The following is a 24,577-nucleotide window of genomic DNA, read 5'->3' as shown; positions in this document are numbered from 1 at the left end:
CTTTCATGTCATACATCGTGAATCTCAAATTCTCTAGGACCCTTATATTGAATGTCCCATGTATCGGGAATGCTACGCTCCCATGTTTCTCTGTCCACTTGTGCCATTGCTTTAGCCAAAGGCACGGAGCTACCCCTTTTTCCTCCATTACAATGTAAGCTGGTGTGCCCTCGGGCGGCGTCTCCTCTCCTACGCTCGCTTTAATGTATGACTCTCCCTTCATCGCGCTCCTGAATGCTTTAAGGAATTTCATTTCTCGTCTTTTAATTCACAAAGTTTATACTCAATAGGTCACTTTTATTCCACAAAATTTGTAATCAATAGGTGACTTTAATTCCCGGAATACTCTTCACCTGCCTTTCCCCTTCCAATCGAGTGCCACGGACTGCGTCCAATCCGTGCGTGACCCTTCTCTCCAACCAACCTATCCCAGCGTGGCTCTTAGTGACGTCACACTCACACACACTGCGGCTGACAAAGCCTCGCGGCTAGTCCTCCTTCACTCAGTTCCTCCCGTAACAACTTTTTGCATGTATCGCGAGCTACCAAAAACTAAAACAGATCTGTCGGTTTACTACAGGAAGGGTAACACAATCGCTTCAGGACCTTAGGGACTTTTCACTAACCTCGGCCACTATTCGATCTCTTTCACCAGCCTCGGCCGCTATTCCGTCTTTCTCAGTCCCCACATTCGCAAGCAAATCTGACCCGCAGACCTACTCTCAACTTGTCAATGATCTGTTCTAGTGCACTTAGAATCTTGTCAAAGCCCGAAGTCGAAGTTTCTTTCACTCCCTAACACACGTACCCACTCGTTGACCACGCCCGATCAACCTACTAAACCGCCCAGACCACAACATGGAGCAACATACTCCGGAGTCTCTTGACCTCGCAGGGCCCGTCTCAACAACAACAACCACGTGGACCTTTTTATGCACAAAGCGCCAGACGCATATGAAGTTCGACGACTTCCCTACTCTCACACTCGGAGCCGCACCTCCGCTATCTCCATGAAGTTCGACGACTTCTCTACTTCTACACTCGGAGTCGCACCTCCGCTATCCTTAAAAGAAAAATCCTCACAACCTTTTCACACACTCTGCGGCAATAAGCTGTGCAAGCGCAAAACCCTAACTTCACTCATACCATCACTAGTACTGCCAACGCTGTTTCCACATCTCCTTTCTCTCCATTCGCAAGCTTCGAGATCCCGGGAAAGTCGCGGTGGACCTAGCCCATCATCATCTTGTCAATCAGTTTTATCCAAGAAAATCTAATTCAACTTTTCGAATGGGGTCTCAAAATGCGTAACCGTTAATTCGACACCATGTACTCTAATGGTACAGGGTCCCAAAAGACGAAACCATTAGTTCGACACCATGTACTCTAATGGTACAGGGTCCCAAAAGACGTAACCGTCCTCTGCTACCATCTACTGATAGAGCGGAACGTGGTACCAATTTACCTGCGTTCGGATGCTCTTTAGGTCGATGAATCTTTTGACTAAGTGGGAACTCTCTGTACTCTTAATCGATCAATCGCATCAAATCAATAATCAATAACGTACATAAGCAATACCTTGATCAACATAACACTTAATGATTAATCCAGAATACATTTCGGCGAACCCTGACCTTTCAGTCAGGAATAACCACACCAGTTTATTGCAAAGTTAGTGAATTTATTTCCCTATATTAACAAAGCTAGCACGATATAGATGTGTCTCAACACCAAATGATAAACATAAATGAACATTAATAGCTGTCCATATCGTCGAAACAAGTGTAATCTATGTAGCATTTGAATCACAAGGCATTCGATAGTGGCAATGCAAAGCACTAATACGATAATCTGTAATGGGCTAATTGCGTACATTTAGTCAGCATAACAAGATCTCAAATTGCATCGTGCGGCATATGGAACCCTCGTCTAACCTCAAATTAGCATCAGCATGTGGGACTTCATGCAAAAACAATTTGGTAACATCAATTTGGAAAACTCCTAGCTAGGGTCCTTATCAAAATCAGCAGTTGGTTACCTAAAAGAAACACAATGCAATTTTACAATTTCCTTTCATAATTACCAATTCCGATCAGCAATCAATGAACTCTTCGTCTCACAGGTATCGTTTCTCGATCAGCATAGGGCCGGGACAAAAGGGGCAGGGGTGAAGGGGCAATTGCCTCACGGCGGCAAGATAAGATTACTACTTCATGCAAAGGGGCAAATCAAAGTTAAAGTCTCTAGGGCAAGAATCATTAAAGTCTCTTTCTCTCGATTAGAGAAAGCATCAAAGTCTCTCAAAATGGCGTCGCAGCAAAATGGGTCATAGTAGCTACGAAGTCAAAATGGCGGGATGTCCGAAGATAGAGAGAGCTTCCCTCTCGCGCACTTGGGTTTTATAGACAACAGTTCAAGTCCTGTAGGGTCTCCATTGGAGGGTTCATAGGTTAGCTTCAAATTGACCAATCAAAAACGACAGTTCTCAAGCTTTTACTTAAGCATACATTATCCTTGGAGATGGGTACACAAGTTGCAACATTGTTTCTCGATTAGCTTACTCTCAGAGCCTCCATTGTCCGCACCTGCAAGCCGACCTTGAATTAAAGAGAAAATATGCCATGCTGGCACCAACTTTAAGATAAGCATGTGAACAGTCTCTGTGGAAAAGTACAGCTTCAAGCAGAAATACACGTTTAATAGCACAGTGGAAAAATACGAACATCTAAACCGTGAGACCAGACAACTAGGCCAAAGCCTCCGCTATAGTAATGCTAAGCTAAGGCATTTCAAATAAGCAAATCGTAGCACACGTTTATGATTATGTCGGATTAGTGCAATTCTAATACACCACGTTATATAAAGCACGCGTATAAATGTCGGCAAACTACTCTGAGGGCACATTTTGTCCCCGTACAATCTTAATTAATTCGGTTAATGTCACACATGATTATTTCAGCACTACGTTTATGCGTTAATAAACCAAAACCTTCATTTTCTGCTTCATCAGGTGCATCTGCCCGCCAGGCCCCGGTGTGTTTCTCACTCCAGCTTTGTGACAAGGAGAAAGCTCTTGGTGCCAAGTGGGCAGAAGTGCAGAGACTCGTCTACTCCTAGGTCTCATTCGGGTGTAATGCTTATCTGCAGGTCAGGTGCCTAGCTTAAATGCAAAACAAGGGGGATATCTTTTCGGTCCATGGACTCTCTATGGGCGCGCTCCGGACTCCACGGAACAGGATCTTACTGGAGATGGGGAGCCAGTGAGCCAAAAGTTCCTACTTCCAAGTGGACCAATCCCGCAGCATTCTTAGAGTTGGCACCATTGTGGTTCAACCCAGAAAACTTTGTGATAACATTGCCTGAGCTTGTGGCAAACAAATCACCACCTTGAGTAATTGAAAGTACTGTTTACAACCCGTGAAATCGGAAAAGTGAGAGATGCACTCTAAAAGTCCTTCAGTTTTGTCAACAGTCCGAAGGGGTGCTCGTTAGATATGGATCTTCTTCCAGGCTTGAGATGGAGCAGTAACGCATGTTGACTTTCACTTGTCTTCTGAACGCTTCTCCCGCCGAGCTGAAATGGTACATCCCTCTCAGAGAGCCCTTTGTGAAGGAGACTTCCGCCTACCGTGTCCATCCTCCACAAGGGCCTGCTCGGTGTCCATTTTACGCTGTTTGTGGCAGCTGCTGCATGACACCCCCAGGCTTTCTGTTTGCGAGGTGAGCCTTCACTCTTGGAGACTGCAAAACCCAGCCTTACTTTTCAGCATCAGACTTTATCTCGGAGATTAAGGGTGCAAAGGAAGAAATAAGGACGTAGCCAAAGATGGTGACAAAGGGAGAAAGGTGGGATTACAAGGAGCCTGGGCGAATGAGTGACAGGAAGTGCAGGGTGATGGAAAGGCGAGGCCCCGGTTCGAATCCAGACTGGGCAGCCTCGGTATTTGAGATTCTGCAGCGCGGGTGGAGGGCTCCTGAGAAACCCTTTGGGCGCGCCACTGATTTCTGTTTTACAAATTAAGCACCGACTGCACGTCTCGTGCAAGCGTCCATGTTAAAGTACATTGTTTGCTCACAAATGACAAGCCTCGCACACTAAGAGGCAGCAAGTTGTGCACAGCACATTTCCGTCTAAGGTTAAAGGGATGTTCTGGGGTGCGCATCGATTGTACATGAAAGATCACGTGAATTTAGTAGTCAACTAATTAATCTAAAAGTCAAATGGTTTCGGGGAATGTCAGCGCTGCCTTTTACATAAGGAGTGTGCAACGTTTATTATCTGAGCCTGCGAAGCTTTACAAAGTTACTGATTTGCCAAGTTCCATGGCTAACATTTACCGAGTGAAGATTTATATGCACAGCGAGATAATTTTCAAGCTCAGCCAAGCTGGAACATAAATGCAAAGAAGTTCTCGGCAAGTATGAATTTTGTGAAGCTTTTCAATGCAGAATGGCAAATATGTTCTGATTTTTCTCTGAAAGTTTACATTTTGCAGATTTTCTATAGGCCCTCGTTGCAATGGCAAAAGGCACTGCACCCTTAAAGTTCCAAATATTTCTCACAAACTTTGCAGGGATAGTAAATAGATACTCCCCGGGCGATTGACAACTACCTACGGAAGCTCTTGATGAACCTTATGGGCAGGGGGACTGAAGGGATATTTGAAGATGCCTCCTTCGTTGGAATTGCAACAACTAACGTATCTATAAATCTTTCTCTAGCCCCCTAAGCCCTGTTACTTACAGATTTACTTGATGCATTTACTTGTGGCCTCTGGAGACCAGATGTTGAATTTCTTGAAGTCCTCCCCAGTCTCGGAGGCTTCTAAACATTTGGCTGAGGACTTAGCTGTCTGCTTCGAGAGAATGAGTAACCAGCAGAGATGCTGCTGTGACATTAACCTTTGTCCTAAGGGTGTTCACTCTGCTATACAGAGTACATATAGGCCCTATGATATAATCCTCTTCCACAGTGCGTTGGACTATCCTGTCAAAGCCATTGCTGTCTGCTTGAGTTCCCTGTCCACCACTTGTCAATGTGCTGCTGAAGGCCAGATTACGCCTGTAGAAAATTACTGAAACGTAAAGTTCTGGCAAGCCACCCCGCAAGATACGGCACATGAATCAGTCATGCAACGAGCCGTGGCTTTGCAGGTGTGGTGCATGACTTCTGCATGCACACCTAGTCTGCACTGTTTGTGTCCTTCCCCTTTCTCACCTCTAGTGATGTGCATGTGAAATGGTGCCCAGCAGGTGCGCGGGTTTGTTGGCAGTGGTCCTTATGACCTACCAGAGTCGTTTAAAGTCAGATCAGTGTTCCAGGGAAAGACCTCAAATAACCAGAGGTCAACAATGAGAAATGTCAATGAATTACAACGGTGTTGCAGGTTCATTAAAATATTGTGTTCTCCCTCTTCTGCTAGATAACTGCCTGCATGCTGAGGCCGTATAGTTAACTACCTTCTATGCACCTATAGGGTGTGACATTGCCTTCCAATTCTGAGTTCCATACCTCATGATGGGTGGATAATGTGGTAACACCGCATACTCTCCCCTCGTCTGAGGTTCTCAACCTTGAGATGCTTAGGTGCTTTCACATACAGATGGTGACATGTTACATGGGAATACGTGTGCGGGAAAGAGAGCCAAAGTTTTGCGCTACTTGTAACCCCAGTTGGAACGAGGACCAATGCGTTGCCTGCGATGACAGATCTGCGTAAAAACAGGAAAGCTTTCCTCCGGTGCCTGCATGTGTATATGTCTGCCTGAGAGACTGCGTCACTGCACAGGTTTGTGAGAGATGTTGCTCTTTAATGCGCTTCTGCAGCAGTACAGGTGGCTTCAACGTGCAGCGACAGCCTCAGCATCAGTACGAGTATGAATCTGCTCCAAGAGCCAGGAGATCTTTGCTCCCTTTGATGCTTGCAGAGCTTCTACCTGTCTGTGCTCGCTCCCTTCAGGGCAGGTATATTCCTTTATTCTCTGAAGCAAGTCTGGCTGACCCATCTGCTGCAGAAAGTCTCTTTAGATGCCTTTGATTGTAGCAACAACAGCCCTATTACGAGTTGAAATACCAGAGAAGACAGCAATTGTTAGATTGTCACCCACCTTGACAGGTAAAACGCGTTTTGGGTGGCTGGCGGTTAGGTTTAAGACCAATAGGGACGTGTAGAATTTCCCAACTTGGTGTTCAGTTCCCCCTAGTGAATATAACGGATGGGAGCGCAGTGGCTCTGGTGGTGATTGGCTTTGTTGGTGGCCTTTGACACCACCAACCACCCTGCCTGGCTCTTAAAAATGTAGTTGGCAGTGGGAGTCCCAGCCTCCTTTTCTTCTCTTCTAATAGAGGGCCCAGCCTGCTCCTGGAGGTGTCCTCTGGAGTTTCTCAGGACACCTGTTGCTCTCCTGGACTTTTAAATAGATATGTCCAGTTACTTCATCTCTTTTTGAAGGGCCTTCATCATGGGTCATGATTTATCAACAAACGATGACGGGTAGACAGTCAAATTTACTTTTCTTTTGTATTTTTATTGCCTTTGTTTTTACTCATTTTCCATACATCCTCATGACAATTCTTACGTATCAACCTACATCATCTTTTATCTTAAACAAAGTTGTAATTTGATTAATACATTCCGTGAATTAATCTGACATTTGTTATAGCAATAATATTGAGCATCTCTGTGATTGAAATCTGTTTCAACAAATTATTTGTATAACAAAAAAAAACAAAAAAAAGCTATTGCCCAGCCAAAGGTTTCACTCGGATCACATGCATGTGTCATGCCTAAATCCTCGTTTTACTTATTATTACCAATACATTTACTAAAATGATTGTATTGTTAACAAAGTGTGTTGATGCTGTGACCTCCTAGTGGAAGGGTACCTTCTTTAAACCCCCTTATTATCCTGAGAATTAACTTGCCTGAATCCAATTTTGCCATGACCTTTCAAGCCTGTCGGCTAAGTTTTAAAGGAAAAAAACGTTAACCGCGTCATAGCGCTTTTTTCTTTACTTTCAGCCATGCTGTACGCAGCCGCACTGCTATACAACAGGGCTGAAAAAACAAAAGGACAAAGCCAATAGCTTGTGCTTAGGCTAGACCTGTTGGGTTTGCCAATGCTTGTCGGGCCCTTGGGTATCTAGGAGATGGTCAGCCAAAGGGACGTTATGGGGGCCCTTCACCAAATGTCGCAGAGGATCACACGATCTGCCTCAAGCCACTGACTCTGTACTGCTTTACGTAGTCTGTTTAGCAATGTCTGCCAAATGTGGACACAAAATGTCTGCCTGGAAGTCAATTCCCCTAAATGCCAGGGGTAGCGGTAGTGAAATCACATGCCCTGTTCCCAGATGACATCACAGGAAGTGAAACGATATGATCTTTCTCATATGTCTCTTTATAGCCTCTATCACCGGTCTCCCACCTATGTCCCACTCCGTCTCTTTCTCACTGGTCTCTGTCCCTAAATCTCTGCCCTACTTCGCTCCCACCCCCCACCTCTCTCAGCTGTTAGTGGCTCTTTCTTTTTCACCTCTTTATCACAGCTATCCCCTCTGTCTACCCTCTTTCTCACTGGTCTCTTATAGCGCCTCTTTGTCACCAGCCTCTCCCCTCATACCTCTGCCTCTAATCTCTTCCCTCACCCACATCTCTCCCTCTCTCCGACTCTCTCTCCTCCGACTCTCTTTCTGATCGATCTGCTGTTTCTTAGCTGTCTCAGCATGGGCCGCTTTAGGGTGGTGCGACCTGTGCGCCGCACCGGGTGCTGCCCTGGATGGGGTAGGGAGGGAGGGGGGGGAGGAGGCTGTGTTTAGCAATAACTTACCAAATTTGCGATTTAAAAACACCTGCTGAAAAGTTCCTTGTGCATCCAGCCTTCAGGAAGCAATTGAAATGCCAAGATAACTCTTGTGATGTTCCTGCTAGGGAGAGAGATGGTGATTCGTCCAGGGGTAGTTTTGACTTGGGATAAGGTAGCGCAGAGGGAACAGAACTATGTTTTATGTGGATAGCTGGGTGGATTAGTAAAGCCAGCCTTTACATCGCTTTAAAACAAATGAAATGTATGCGAGAGGGGCTATGGAGAGATGAGGGGCACTTTTGCCGGGTGGTATTGCTCCGGTAGTGGAGGGCGAGCACTCTTTTTGGAAGCACATAACTTCTACCCAATCAAAATATGTCCTCTGGGCTCTCAAAAGGTGGGAGACGCCAATGTGCCTTTCCTGGTGACTCTCATGTAATTGTCTGGGGACAGATGTGCTGTCAAGCCAGACCATAATAACTGTAATCTAAAGCAGTGTTCAATGAATATCCTTGAAAGGAGACACTTTCTGCAAGCCACCTTCTTCCATGTCCTCCTACTTTGGATTCCCAGATGTCAATGCGTCAATTGACAAAACCTTTTTGCTCAACTACAATCCGCTTTTGTGGCCAGAAAAAAATAAATCCTAAGTAACATACTTTACATAATACAATAGACCGTCTACCACAGAGAAAAGTATGGTAGTAGGGCAGAGACTCGGTTAGTTTCTGTGTGACCTAATGCAGCCCCAGAATAACTGATTACTGATTTGAATGCCTGAGGGGGTTTGGTGGTCTTTCAGCCTTTCATATTTCTAAGGTTGATACACCAAATTTAGTGGCTCGGTGGACAAGTCATCCATTGCAGGGATCTGTGTTTGACCTCATGGACACAGGGTCGAATCCCTCTAAGACCACTCAGCCTTTTGCCCTTCTGAGGTTGATAAAATTAGTGCAGTTGAGTAATAGTAAATATCTGTTATGGAGTGCTAAGATGCCCTTTGGAGTGAAGGTGCACTTTATAGATACTTATGTAATACCTGGGCCGCCGGTGAGTTGGTTAATAATAAGCCTCTATCTTTGAAAGTTAAAAGCCTCTTAAGCAAACACTTTCACATTACACAGTAGACTGCAATGTTAACATGGATTGTTCCAGTGGTAGGTTAGAACAGTGGCCTTGGGAAGGTAGTGAACATCAACAAAGTTCAACATTTGTGGTTTTTCACAATTTTTTTTCTTTTTTTTCAATTCTATTTAGCACCCCTATATTTAGTTTCACAAACTTCTAGAGTTTGCTTACTGGTTGTAAAACACACCCAATACCACAATCTTTCTTCTAGCGAGTAGGAGGAAAGGCTTTTTCCACCTAGTTGACATTTGATTTCCTGATCTTGTCCACAGTACTTAATCCTGTGGTTAGTGTGTCATGTGGAACATCCACAGGAGTAAGAATGGAGGAGGGGCATGCATAGACAACGGCAATCTATGATTTCTATAGATTTCCATGAATAGCACTGGCGATCATCATTATCCTGTATCTTTATCACGCATCATTCACTGCACCGTATCAGCACCCATGAAGAATCAGCAGTGGGCTAGAACACGACTGGAAACCATGGTGGAGCCTACACAATGGGTGGGTGTTGTTGTGAAGTGAATGTGGAGGTACATTTAGGTTTGGGTGTCTCTTTTCAGTGATCCTTGGAGTTCTGAAGTTGGCGGTCTAGTTTTGCAGACTTCTAACCAAGCACCTTAGAAGTAGCCTGTCCAACTAAATAATTCAGCTGCCTTCCCCGTCCTCTGTCCCCGCTGCTGTTATGCACAGCTTTGAATGCCCCGCTGGGCACAGATCTGAAGAGTTTATTTTGGCAGATGTTGAATCCTCGAAAAATGGAGCATTTTCGAATCACCTGCTGTGTGCTCAGAACCCTGAATTATTCATTATTTGCTTAAGCTTGAACTTAAAATATCCTTGAGTTTGATCTGCACTTGTTGTAGAGTCTGCTACGCATTGACTAATCCCCCTTACTCTCCAGAAGATGTGAAATAGATTATTTTTTGAATTTCATCAATTGTTTTTAAGATGTTTCTTGTGCCAAAGGGGTTGTAGCTTGAGAGTTCAAATTACCTATTTGCAGCGAGCTTGAGAAGGCGAGGGGTGGAATAATGAGTTGCCTCACTGTGGGATTTATCAGCATCTCTCTGGGTATCCGTTTCTGATGAAGAAGGATTGAAATGCAAATTTCTTGCTGTGAGAAGGCCTTGGCTTCTATATACTTAATCTTTCCTATTTATTTTTCTCGCCCGTAACAGTTTTTATGCTTGAAGAACATCCGGACATTCTTAAAAGTGTGTCATGACAAGTTTGGCCTACGACACGCTGATCTCTTTGATCCCTTCGATCTGTTTGACGTTCGGGATTTTGGAAAGGTAAGGCTGTGTTGCTTTAAGACTGTCAATGTGATCATGAGTGATGGATCAGGGTTCGCTTAAATGGTTGCATGGAGGTGTCCTTTGCCCCATTCGCTTTGACTTTTGTTTCTAAATTCACTGTGGATCATGGGAAAACAGTAATTGATTTAATGCCAACTTGGTACACAAGTCAAAGGAACATGAAACAACAATTCTGGTTAAAAAGTGAACTGCCCTTAAGACAATCCATCTCTAAATTTGTTGAACTCAGTACTTGTTTACCTAAAGGTCATAATTTTGTTGGACAGTTGAAAATTCTAAAATTGTGATTGCATCCTTCTGTTCTCCATCGTTGATTAATAAAAAAAAAAAATCTGTTGACACAATCAGCTAATTTTGTGTAGGTTCGGTTGTGACGTTATTTTCTGAGCTTTGTTTTGGATTGCTTTGCGTACACAGTGATGCGATGTTGACAGGTGGTTGCGTCCCATTGCGATACTTTGCAAAGGACAGATGCAATACGCAAGAGATGTTCACCGGCCTTCTACTGTGTACATTCAGAGGGCAGCAAACAGGCAGATGATGCTCACCATGTGTCGCTATTTTTTGTTCATGTTAGTGATAGACTCGGCTATATGTAATGATTTGCACAGCGCATCTGTTCTGTATCATCTCTGAAAGGCGAGTAGATTGAGGCTTTGCGTTGAACAAAGATGACCCTACTGTGTGGGCGCAAACAGATGTCTCTTTCGTAATGTTATGGAAAGTCCACAACTTTTGTGATGCCTCCATATTGTGTCAGTTGTATCTCGGAAAGGTTTGTAGGTGCCAAGTTAATCCAACGCCGTCTGTCATGTAAATACAGTGGCACTGAGGACCAGATGGAGCCTGGCAATATTTCTCACCTGGAAGTTATGCTACCTCTGCGGAGATGTCCAGTAATGCTGCATAAGGGACATTCTTCTGGAAAACCAAGTGCAGAATTGTTCTAAGATTGTGGTTATTCATTCATTTGATGGTGGTTTTTAAATCATTCAAAAAGGGTGCTAAGCCGCCCACTTGGCATTCATAGATGTCAACAGTATTCCTATAGATCTCCTTTTGACTTGTCGAATTCAGAGTATTTCAAAGCACTTGCTGCATACGTGTTTTGTCTTGTTTGCAACGGATGGGCGTGAAAGGGGGTGCACATTAGACTGATGTAAGTCTATATAGATGTCGGCATGCTGTGTCATATTCAGTCTAATCACATCTATGAAACTATCCAGCGTGGCACAAAGTTTTGACTTTGTTTTCTGTGACAAGTCATTTCTCGGCAACGGTGTGATGTGTTTTAGAGCAGAGACTACATCATGCTGAACTAACCCTTTTGCAAACAATGTAAAACACCGTGGGAAAGATCGATCCGTCTCATGCTGTAGTTGCGTGATGCCAGCACCTTGAAACCGCCACATTCTAAGCACTATACAAATGTAGACACTTCCCTAGCACACCTCCTTGCCCCGTCTTCCCTCCTTGCTTTTATGACTGCCAAGATAATTACTTTCTGCGTCTTTCAGTGGAGCTGTCCGCGGGCGTCAGACTAGCCTGGCTACCTGTGTTTTTTTGCACTCACCACAGATGTAGGCACGGGCTTTGTGGCTTCCTTCTAATACAGTTTTTGGGGCTTATCCATAAGCGTCTGTATTGGCCTCGTTGTGACCTTCCCGCTCCTCCAGGCCAGTCCCAGACGTTCTGACTCTTTGACCCATGAGTCACTGGAGTGTTTCCGGTAGCGAGGGCTAGACGAAACTTGGCTCTTTTAATGATCTAAACCGCGAGAGCCCTTCACCCTTAGTGAGATGGGGGAGTAACTTCCTCTAATGGGTCCAGGGTCAGTGTGTGCGTCTCTAGATCTATGCTTTGGCAGCATTAGTTATTAGGTTTGAGAAATTCTGCATTTTGTTTTTTTTCCCACATTTTGCTTTGCGCCAACTTACGGACTTTTGGGCACTTGAAAGCGACATGCAGTGCAAACGGATAGACTGCTGGTGAATTGTTGCAGTAGTTGTGCTGTGAATTATGGTTAACTTACTCAGAGCAGTTAAACATATAGGTCTCTGAAAAAACATAAAGGTTTCTATTACAAGTTAATCCCTCCCATCCCCTCAAAATATTCCATCTGAGTGTTATGTATGGTGGTATTTTTGGTGGTTGTTTCCTTCTCACCATTATTCTTTGCCTGCCCCTGGTCTCACATATCAGTATTATTTTATGAGTCCTGGCATTCCCCCCGCCTGCCCTGTGTCCAATCCTACAGCTGCTTTCATGCTGCTAGGAGCATGACATCAGCGGTAGGATTGGACGGAGCGCCCTGGTGGGGCACTCTGAGGCAGAGTGGGAGCCTCTGCCTGCTCTCTCCAATCCGGCACTGCGCTACCATGTTGGGCAGAGCCTACTGCGCGAGATAGCCGGCCAAACATACATGCGCACTGAGGGGGAGTGCTGTGCAGTCCCTGTCACGCCCTTGGCCCCACCCCTTTTGAAGTAAAAACATAATAAACCTGGTTTATTATGTTTTTACTGTAAAAGTTTTGCAGCTGCTGCTGGCACGGGGGGGAGGAGGCGACGCCCCTGTTCATTTATCAATTTACCTCTTTAACCCTGGTGTTGTCTTTCTACCATAGTGTGTGTAACGCTGAATTCCTTACTTCGGTTTAGTCTTTAACACTCAGTATTCCCACACGTTCAATCAATCAATCAATCAATCATTTGTTAAGTGCGCTACTCACCCGGTAGGGTCTCAAGACGCTGTTAGTATGGTGCTCTCTCCTCCGAGTTCTTTAGTAGGTTTGGCCTCCCCTGACAATACTGTTCAAGTAGTTCGGTCATTGACCCTCAGTTTGTATCATTCTGCCCAGCCCTGGCCCATCAAATTAAAAGAGATTAGTTTAAGCTTTTATCACTCCTCTTATATTCGTGTCTTTGTAATTCCCTTCTCTGGCAGCTTTGTCTTTATCGTGTGATGAGTTTATTTTTGCTTGTGATGACCACATTGGTTCAGTCACTCCAGAGATTGGTTTCGGAGTAGTCCTTCTCTGATCGGGAGTCCTTGTCACCAGTCACAGTGGGCCCAGATTCACACTGATTTTGCTAAGAGCAGGTGTGACATACTCTTGCCCCGTCTAACACCTCAGTTCTTGGAATTCTGCCAAGAGCCCTACTAATATAATAGGGTCGAATATTACCTGTATTGGTAAACTCCTCCTTCCTCCCGATTGATCACACCTCTTCTAGCCGCCCTCACACAGTCTTTTATTCTCTGGTTCTCGCATTATCTTTGGGCACTATTCCTTCCATTTGTTCAGATCTCCCGCTGCAGTATGGCCAGTGTCGGTTCATTCACTCACACCACATTCCTTGCTTTAGCCCTCCTGTATCAGTGGTTTCCTTGTGTTGCTTTCAGCCTTCCACGCAGAGTATTTCTTATACTAATTAGGAGCTCCTCAATTAGTATTTACTCCGTTGGGTTAGTCCTCAACGCACACAATTCCGTACGTTTGTTTGCTCCTCACCCTCCCACACAGCATTTCTAGAATTGATTGACACACATTCACTCACACACACACTCACACTTTCTCTCCCTTTTTCTTGCACTCTATTTTTACACATTCAGTATGTTCCATCACACAATAACTCTTGCATAGGTTTCCTTCTTCCATCCCTCAGTAGTCCTTACATTGGGCCAACTCCCAGCAGTATCCACTGCTCTACTTCCAGCACATTATACTTGAAATGGGAGGTACGTCCCCTACACCGAATAGTCTAGATGTGTTCAGTTCTCCCCACCACTCAAATCAGTTCTTGCATTAGATGAATCCTTCCTAACCTACATGATAATTTTCCATTGGCTCAGTCCTTCTCTTGCTGGTCCTGCTTGTACTGGTGTAACTCTTCAAACATTATTTTGCATTGGTTCATTGCTTTCTTCCCTTGGAGTTTTTTTTTATTGGTTCAAGCCTTCCCTCATACTGTATTTCTTGCATTGTTTAAAGTCTTTCTCTTAGACTGTATTTTTTGCATTGGGACGTACCTTCCCAGACACTGTATTTCATGTGATGGTTCAGGCTTTCCCGGGCAATGAATTCTTGCGTTGGTTCAGGCCTTCCCTCACACCGTACTTCTTGCACTGGTTCAGGCCTTCTCTCACACTGTAATACATCTACTGGCTCCGACCGTCCTGGACGCTGTATTTCAGGCATTAGTTTAGTCCTTCTTTTCCTGGTTGGTTCAATCTGTCCCCCATACAGCACTCTCATACGTTTGTTTAGTCCCAGCCTCGGTATTCATAATGTTGCCTAATACACTTAAAAATCTATAACACATAATAAAAAAGAAGTGCTTGTCCTTGTCAGAGATGTAATCTCTCCACAGAAAATATATGCAATGTACAAGATGCACAGCATCATAAACAAAAATCCAGTGAGGATCCCCACTGAGTGATGTGAATATTTTTTAAGATTCCTTTTCGATGACCCTTGAATTTAATGTTGAATCAATGTACAGGGCTATTGGCGCATTACATTATTTGCTAATTGAATAAAAATTGTGTTTGCAATAGGGGTAGTGGGAACGCATGGAGTTTCACTCCACAGAATTCCACAGAGTTGCATGAAAACTCAGTGAGTTTCCACAGAGTCCCACAAACGGGTGGAAAATGGCACATTGCACCGACCTTTAGGGCCAGGAGTTCGTTCCTCATTAAAAAAAAAATCAGCGTAACTGCAGCACGCGTCGTGCCAAAGGGTGCCGCTTCTCGAGTTAGTTTGGCTACCACTAGAGTAGATTTTCTACTTGAGCTTCAGCTTTCTCAACGCAGATGGGTATGACTGCCCATGACTGTCCGCATTGGGGAAAATCTCACCGGCTGAACTACTAGTGCCCGAAGGTCATGCTAGGGGATGCCAATGCTCAGCAACTTATCACTGGCGAGCCACGCTTGATGATAAACTCCGCCACGCAGCACCTGGCGGCCAGAACTCTGAGTTACACAAAGTGACCAAAATTCCGCCAACTCTGCCAACAGAGAGAAATTTATTGTCCACCCCTCATTTGCAATGTTTATGACCCAGTTCATTAGTTACTAAGGTCACTGGTTGGATCTGTCCAATAGACTTTGCAAATTTAATTTGAATTTCTAGTTGGTTTCATGACAAACGTGCAGCTCTCCTTAGGGAAACAAACCTCATTAGTATTTTAACTAATCATTAATCTCAAAGCTGGTTCTTTGTCTAAGTCTGGGAATGGGGAAAGAAAGGGCGGATAATGCTCTTGTTTGTTTCAAAAGTAGTTTGTACATCATGGCATATGTGATAGACTGCCCCTGGTGACACGCTTCAGCAGCAGATGGTGCTGTCTGTTTGGCTCACTAACCAAGCTTCATCTGGAATGTTTGTCATCTGTGGAGTGATGTAAACCTGCATAGATTTTGGCAGCGGAAAGCTGGCTTATGTTCGGTGTACTATGGGCAGCCCGCAGCCGGAGACTGAATTGTGAATGTCTGAGGAGCAGCGGCTCATGTGTGTTTTTCTTGCAACCTCTGTATGGATCAATTCAGCCTTTTTTTTCCATCCGGAATGGCTAAAGGCTCTTCTGACCTCACTGCTATTAACTTACAGTGTGGTGATTTCTTAAGCGCTACATGCTGCTTAGAGGCTGCTTCAGAGCACTTACTCCCCTCCATCGCATTTCGCTCTAACTTAAAAGTAATTAAAAATGAGACCAAGAAGAAACAGCTCAGTTGGAGTTGGGCAACAGATCAGAGGTTAGCACAGGTAATGATGTTTTACCCCTAAATTAAATGGTTTCTTGTATTGGTGTACTGCATTCACACCACGTGATCTTGTACAGGACACCTGTTCTTTGTCCTGTGAGCCAGCACTGTTTGGATCATGGCACTTCTATGACTGAGGACATTCTTTGACCTTGAAGTGTCATCAAGCCCATTGTAAGTGCCCAACTACCTGTCGATCAATGCAAGAGGAGCACCAAAGAAAAGACCGCTGGTGAGATGCAATGTGTGTCCAGCCTGTCAGATCTTTGCCCCTTACTCGGTATAGTTCATTCTTTAATATATAAAACTGATCTCTGTTTCTATTTCTAGATATTTTGAGTTCATCCACATTCTTACCTGCGTGAGATGTCTCCTCATACCTTACAGTGTTGAGGTCTCCCTTCCCTCCACTATACCTTCCTCTTCTTGACATTTCAGACCTGATCACAGTCTCCATATAGATGCATTCTTTGAGTTCGTGGTCTGATCTTCTTCAAATGGATTCTGGAAGTGGTCTGACCTTTTTTAGATGGGTTCTAACCTTCTTTAGATGGATTCTGAAAGTGGTGGTGGGTTCCTTTTCTTCACATGGTTGTCTCCTATTTTTATTTTAATAACACTATCTCCATGTCACACTCCTGTTTCATGAATGGACTATAGGTGGTCAGAATGAAGTCCACATTTAGGGACACAATACCAGTTGGTTAAAAGTATATAGTAATACCTCTAGTTTGTTAAACAAAAAGTGTCACACCATCATCATTCCAGCAAAAGTTCTCTGGAATAGACTTTTCACAGTTTTGCCAATTGGTGCCTCAATGTACAAGATGCTTGGACCTTCATACATGCAAGTGAGTGGTTTAATGTCCCTGGAATCTGTTTCTAGAAAAGTATCTTTCTGTCCTGTAGCTCCTTTAGTGAATGCTTCCCTTAATGGCTCCTTAAAGTCTCCCTTTTGTTTCTATTGGTTATTGTGCCGGTCTTCCCCCTGCCTCCTTTTTTAAGCATAGCATGCATTTCATTACAGTGGCTTGGAGAAGCTTCCCTGGTGCTCGGTTCCAAAAGCATAAGATTACGGACATGGAGAAAGATTCATGGTTTCTTCTACTTCAGTTTCCTCATTTGGACTCCATCGCTTGCTGGTTACTGCCCTTTTGCAAATCTGCCAGTTGGATGAAGGATCCTTGAAAGAGTGACAGCCAAATATACGTAGAATCATCTCAAGGTCAAGCCTTTGCTGGATTCCCTGCATCATCCGGTCCAGGTACATGTCATCACTGAAGATGGCTGCAATGGACTGCCTCCTTTCATGGGCAAGTGTGGAAGTGCAGTCTGGCTTCCCAGGAACCGTGAGAATCATTCTGCACACAGGCTCATGGCATTTCTTCAAGATCTGGTAAAGAATTGCTTGGTCTAGGAATAACCTGGCCTTTTTGCTACAGGTAGGCACAGGGCACAGCAAATCCTTCCCAAAGAGATATTTTTGTTCATGTAAACAGCAAGTGGCCACAGTAAACCGACAGAAATCCTAAGAATCAGAGATGCAGAAGAGACCTGGCCAGTTTTCTCCCAGTAACTTTTGCTATTAGCAAAAATATGAGAAATTATGCCCCATCAGTGCAGGAATCGATGCACGAGCATGACTAAGTGGTTAGATACCTCAACAGCTGATGATTGACTTTCACTAACTAACTTCAAATGACCTGAGATATAGTATTTACAATTTTACAAGACTGTCTCCGCCACCAGCATTAAACTCATGAAATGCAACAGCAGTAAAAAACATGTAAACTAATCTTGGAAAAAGAATAATCACAGTAATTAACAGACTAGGCAAATGTCCTTACGAGAGAGAGGTAAACTATATTAAACTTTACCAAAACTGCTGAACTTTTGCAAAGCAATCTTTGTCCATCAGCAATTGTCTATGTACAAAGAAGAGTTGGCGAACTGCACGAAAGCTGCAGCAAAACCTATGCACACAATTTCATAATACAAAAACTAGGTGGCGCTCCCATGGATTACAAGAATGACACAAAATGGAGGCACAGTTAACCAAGAGCACAGAACGATGCAGAGAAGCGCGCATCCCCGAAGGTTACACAGGAATAGGCAGCGGACACAGTTGGGAAAACACAGGCTTGACACTACTCATAAAACCCATGGCTTAGAATTGAGTGGTGGGCATTGATCCAAGCCATGCACTAAGTACATCTCTGTATAGGAAACTGCAAGATTACTTATGAACAGTCCATAAATAAGAGCAAAGCAGTGGTCGATTGAAACGGGCCTGGCCCGCTCACCTACACATAGACATTGAGAGAACATGTGTTGTCTCCTCCCCATGTGCGGCTCCTTCCCCTTCGACTGGTTTCCATGTGTGCTGAAGGTGACCTACAATGAGGCTGTCTGGGGCAAACTGTTAACGGTTGATGATGAACTGGATTGATCTTCTTGTTTACTACTTCAATTTGAATGTTATGTAGGCTTGCACACCTTGACAATTCTGGATCCAAGACTGAATTTCTATCCCTCAGTGGATTCCACAGATGTATGCACATTTCAGCTGGAAGCACCATAAATATCACTTGATGAAGTATGACCCATTTCAAGGTCGCCACCACCAGTCATGCGCTGCCATCTTGCTTGCAGTTCTTCTTCTCCTTTCATGTTGTTGAGAGATCATTTTCTTGATTCTGCTAGTGTGTGCAGCGATGCATGTGCACATGTGACATAGAGTACATCTGTGTACCTGGGGGGCATTGTACGTGTAAGACAGCTCTTTGCCCCTATCTGGCAGAGAAATTAAGCTGGGTGTGCTAAGATAGTCAGTCAGGTAATTGACCTTATTATAATCAATGGAGGTGCCTTAGTACCCAAACCTGCTTGGGCCAATACCTGGAAAGCGATGCCTTCAGTATGTGACGTTAGGACTCGCGTGCCTTGTGTTCTGATGTTTCACTTCTCGCCGCTGGAAGGACGAGGTGGCTCCTTCTATGTAATTAGTTTGTGGTGTCAAAGATGGATCAGAGGTTCTCCGTTTTTTTTTATTCGTTCTTCCCCAAGCCTCCTAACAAAGAAAGTGTGCAGTAAAGCAGGGGGTGGGATTAAAATGTTGTAAAATCTGCAAAAAAGGAGAATCCACAGAGCTATATCACAAAAAGTCAGATATTTGTTTTATGCAGAGTTTTAGTAATTTGAATGAAAAAAGGATTTGGACCGACACTACCCTCCTCCATCCCATGCCACTGCTCACAAGTATCTCCATGCCTATCTTGATTGTGGTGCTTTCAGTGTTGATATCTTTCACCGTGGGTGCCGGCAGGTTTTGTTTTCCGATTGGTGCTTAGCGTTTTTCTTTCCTTGGTTATCTCAGGATCCCTTTACTGAGTTGGTCGGCTTTCTTTGAATCCTTTTTCTCCTGGGCCCCATCATCATCACACCCTCCCACTGGCAGTCCACTATTGCCTTGGGCTACTGATTATATTCTTCCATCTGAGCACATTGTATTTCCTCTCGGTTTTATCTTTCACGTTTACAAAAGCATTTTTCTTGTTGAAAAAGTCACAAGTTTAAATCCACACACATGTTGCATATTAGCTACCCAGCTCTCCTAAACTGAAACTGCAAACTCTTTTCCCAGAACTTCCATCTGAGCCTGTTTTCTGCCACTGTCTTTTCTGTCCTTCGTCTTTAATTGTGTGCTGTCTCAGCAGGACTTCCCAGCGGTGATTACAGGTCTCCTAGTACTTAAAATATTCCACAATTCTTTGTAAGATTGTATTGCATGCAGGATGCCAGATTATTTGGTCTTGCCTGCAGTCAGCTTCAGCTGTGTGTTATTGGAGACCTTCTGTGAACAAAACATTGCATTGAGTGGGGTTGTGGGTGTGGTGACCCCTCCATGATTTGATGCCTTTGTTGTCTTTCTTACTGTCCTGCTCCTGATTCAAAGACTTTAAAGCCCAGGAACATTTCGTTCTCCCTGTGTTTTGATTGGATGACTTGTATTCTTCCACTTCTGACATTTGACCAGGGATTGTAGAACATAAGGGGACTATTTTATCTCTCTGTCACTATCTCTCTCTGATCCTTCATCCTTCTCTCACTTCCCCCTCTCTTTATTAAAAATAACGTCACCATTCCAAAGGATGCGTTTAATTGCAATTTGTCATTGTGGGCTCCATTAGTTACTAATGTCGTATGTGCTGCTATTGAGGGTTCCATTCCAGAATCCTGGAAGAAATCCATATTTGTGCCCATTTTTTAGGAAAGGTGATAGGAATAACCTACAATGTTATTGGTCAATTTCAGTTTTAGATTCTGCTTCCAAAATATTAGGCTGAGTCCTGCTCACTAGATTGGAGGAGTGGGCTGAAAGAAAGAAATTCTCATCTGATGTACAGTTTGGGTTTCGTCTCAGAATGCACACTGTGGAGCAATCCCTAAATTTATCATTGTTAAAAGGGGAGCAGTTCAAACCCGATGGAGGTCCTTTACATTTGGCTTTTATCGACCTCTCCTGTGCCTTTGAGAACATGAACCGATTGAAGATTAGGGGCATGACGTAGGACATGGGAGTCGAAGAGGTATTCATTATTTTATTGAAAAGTTGGCATGCTGACATCAGTATACCTTATAGCCCAAAAGGTGAGTGTAAGAGTTCAATACGCTCTATGCGTGGTGTGCTTCAGGAGGTGTATCCTGGAGCCTTAGTTGTTTTCATTTGAATTAAATGGACTTGAAGTATAGCAAGGTTCTGATGTTCCATGAGCAGGGAATCGACTAATACCAGCCCTGATGTATGCGTAGGAGGCAGGTCTCATTGTGAGAACTGCAGTTGGTCTCCAATCACTGCTCACACTTTTAAATTCCCTTCGGAGTCGTTCAGATCTAATAGTGATCCAAACAAAATCTTTAATTTCATTTTGACTTGCAGTCCCAAAAATTCTGAATCTAAATCATATTTTATTGAGGGGATAAGGTGGGTAAGGTCAAGACAAGTAACTATTTAGGTATACCTTTAAATGTTTTGCTACGTTGGAGTAATCTTTTTAAATATTAGATCACAACAATTGTGCAGTGCAGTAGAAACAATTTTCTGTTTTGCAGCTAAGTTGGGTCACAATCCAGTAAAGTAATTGTTGCAGATATATATGAGTAAATGCATCCCAGTGGGACAATATGGGGCTGGTGTCTGGGGGCACACCAGTCCTGAGGTCCTACAAATAATGGAGAACTCTCTGTCCCGAGGGGTGTAACATCGTAATTATGCCCTACAGAATTGTGGATGAATTATAGGCAGGGCACCATTAGATGAACTCCGCTGCGGTAATGGCTTAAGATCTGTCTCACTCCAGAGGTGTCTTTCACTAGATTAACAGGGGAAGATTGTCTACGCTAGATCACATGTGGCACATTTTATGACCCAATTGCATAAAACAGGCCCTTACAAGCCAGGGGGTTCCCGAATATTTTACTCATCCAGAAACTATTCGGCCAAACTGTAAGAATCAAGTTAAATCCTCATTCCTTAGATTCTGTAGCATCTAAAGGATATGTCACGTCCAATGTGTGCAATCGTGTTTATTGTATTTCCACTAATTTAAACCACAGCTTGGAACCTTATTTGGTTTTTACTTGTAAGTTAAAATAAGGTTTTATCATTTTATCATACTCGATTTCTCCCAGGCGCACTGGACTTCCTTTTGGCTTTCCCAGTCCAGGGGGGGCGGTTAACGAATTTGCCAAACTGTCCATGTGACAATGTGCCCCTTCAGAGTACTATGTACCTCACAATGTATTGCACTTTTTAAGGCACACAACAGACGCGGTTTCTCCACCCAATCTTATGTGCCCCTGCTATTAGAAGTTATAGCTTAGAACTACAATATTTACAGCACCTTGAGACCCCAGAAACATGTTCTGCTATGATTAATGTTATCCAAGAGGTTTTAGCAGTTAGGAAAGATGCAGAAGTGTAATTTAATTATATTTATTGTTGAGCTTATATGACATGATAATCTTGATCGGGCGATACGTGTTGATGAGCTGTGTTCTAGTGTTTTAATTAATATCTCAGCTGAGTTTTTAGAAATGTTTTATTGTATTGCACTTTCATGATATTCTTGCTGAACAAAGTCACATGATGACAATAAACTCCATCAGTGCCCTTTTGCTATTTCAGCCTCCTCGTTCGTTCTCGTAGCACCGCCCGCTGGGTATCCTCCTTTTTACTCATTCAAAGATGACTGGCATACATGGTGGGCATCTTTGCTAGTATTTTATTAAAGCATACCAACTCCCATTCAAAGGTTGATGTCAACTTTGAATGTATTTTTGTTATGCATTAGGAATATTCACTCAAATGTGCATCTGTGGAGGCCATCCAGGGAAAAAAGCATTGGCGCGAAGCAATAGGTCTCAAAGGCCAGACTCTTGGCTTTGGTAAGGCTTGTTTTTTTCAGAATGTCACTTGCTTATTAGTTGTATACGAACAGCAAAATGGGCAGCTGAGAAGCAATATATTGATTATATTTTTACTGTGTGGTTCACAAATTTCTGCTAAATAGGGACAGGTTATTTGTAAGGTTTCATCCAGTTCAGCTTTAATTTTTGATGGAATATCTCTTTCATAGTATTTTTCTCTATGTACGTCGAGTTTCTGTTTGGAACCTGTTTGTTCACATGACTATTTATTCTACTGCAACATGCTGTTACTTGGCGCCCCCCAAAAATGTATCGATAGTGTTAATGTGGGGCAGATTTAGCTCGCTATTTGCTTAGTCGGACACACGCAGGCGGACCATGGGCCTGATGCATAAAAAGACTGGTCGCAAAAAGGTTGCTTCTCAGGAATCCCAAAGGCAAAGCTATTAAGTGTTTCAATTTGGTTTCCACCTCCTTTGAGGAGTAAGTAACCTTCCAATGGTTTGCCTCCACAACTGCGGCCACAGAACATTGATACACACCATTCCGAATGGCATTTCGAGGAGAAGACCCCCTTTCCCCATCTCTGACTATGGTGGTTCGGAATTGGCCTGTAGGCCCATTTTACATGTCAGAAAAGCTTTTCTACTCACAAAATGGGGTTAGTGCATAGCAAAAAAATGTTGTGGTTGCCAACCCTGTGGTTTTCCAATTGCAGGGTTTGGCACTGCAAAATGGCTTTATTCATTAGGTCCTAGTTTGGCCATAGTCCTTGGGATCTTTAACTCATGTTGCATCCAGTTCAGGGCTCTCTGCAGTTATAAGTCAGTGGATTCCCTTACTCCTTTCACCTGCTAAGTATTACCGATGTCAACCATCTCCGGCCACAATAAATTTAGTCTTAATTTCTTTATTTTTTCGGTCCAATGTACATGTCGCTGTTGGCGCTCCTTACCCTTCCCACACATCAAAGCCTTTCATTATTCTCTATGCAGCCCTCTCACCTTGATTTATGTATATAATGCAAATAGAGATTCTTCACTATCCCCACACTTTCTGTGATGTGATTTCACATGCCCCAAAGGCCCTCTGCTTAAAACTCAAGCCATAAATCAAGCACAACAGATGGTTTCCTTTATTAAGAAATGTAAAATGAACCTGAACTGTAAATCTAGGGATAAGGGGTATTTTTTCATAACAAAAATATATATATTAGAGTGTTTCCTCATACCTCTTGGCTAAAGAACACCTAATGCTCTGCAAAAACTACAAAGTGACAGAGGCATTCTGCAATGAGTACATCAAGGTAAATGTCAAAAACAAAAGTCATGGAGTGGGGAACATCTGGACGACTAGGAACCGGTCATAAAACCCATATTCTTAGTGCTACTACAGATCATTTCACCCTCACTTACACCGTTTATCAAACACAATTACCAGTTCACATAGATTGTTAGTTAACATCACTACATCACTGTGGATATAAACTTTCCTCTAGTGAGTTCCTTTCTTCACACGGTAATCTTAGAAGTGAGCGACTGTGTTTCGAGGCTACAATTTCTATTTACCCGCCCCCTCCCCCCCTTGTAACCATGGAGTGCTAAGATATAATTAACTGGGGCCATGATGGTTTGTAATTGTCTAACTACTCAGTAAGGGTGCTGTTTGGATAGCAATGAAATGTAGCCAACAAGGGCATGAACAAATGGTGCTAGGTGAATATCCAAAGGAAAAATGTAGTGCGGGGAATAATAATGAAGTTACTGGCCACCTTCTAAGTGGCTAGTGAAAGGATGAAACTTGTGAGTAATGGGTAAGTATATGTTACCCATTGAGTCAATAGTTGAAGTCTGGAGAGCAACGTATATGGGGCGAGTCAGTGGCTCCCTAATGAGCAAACAGTGAAAGAGTGAAGAATTCGAAATCATGATGATGTGACTTGAGTTATTGGGTGGATAATGGAGGGATGGAGTGAGATAAACAATGGGGAGATGATCGGCCACCTTACAAGTGTGGCGGGGATGACTGTCACATGGACGGCTGGTGAGCAGCCAGTGACATCAGCGTGCCCTGCCTGAGTGTCTTCTCTCTGCCTGTAACATAATCCCCTTTATGGACC

At 43.6% G+C, this 24,577-nt stretch overlaps 1 protein-coding gene across 2 annotated transcripts in view; it reads left to right on the top strand.

Moving 5' to 3' along the window:
* The window catches only part of VAV2 (vav guanine nucleotide exchange factor 2), a 708,430-nt gene that overhangs the window by 130,588 nt on the left and 553,265 nt on the right, over positions 1–24,577 (top strand). For both annotated transcript variants that reach the window (XM_069241562.1, XM_069241561.1), the window contains exon 2: positions 10,119–10,235. In XM_069241562.1, the coding sequence (XP_069097663.1) occupies positions 10,119–10,235 (117 nt within the window). The remainder of the gene's footprint in view (positions 1–10,118; positions 10,236–24,577) is intronic.

The sequence above is a fragment of the Pleurodeles waltl genome, chromosome 6, assembly GCF_031143425.1.
Source record: "Pleurodeles waltl isolate 20211129_DDA chromosome 6, aPleWal1.hap1.20221129, whole genome shotgun sequence".
In the NCBI taxonomy this organism is placed as follows: Eukaryota; Metazoa; Chordata; class Amphibia; order Caudata; family Salamandridae; genus Pleurodeles; species Pleurodeles waltl.
Note: the sequence above shows the minus strand (reverse complement) of the source record. Positions and strands in the feature narration are given on the sequence as shown.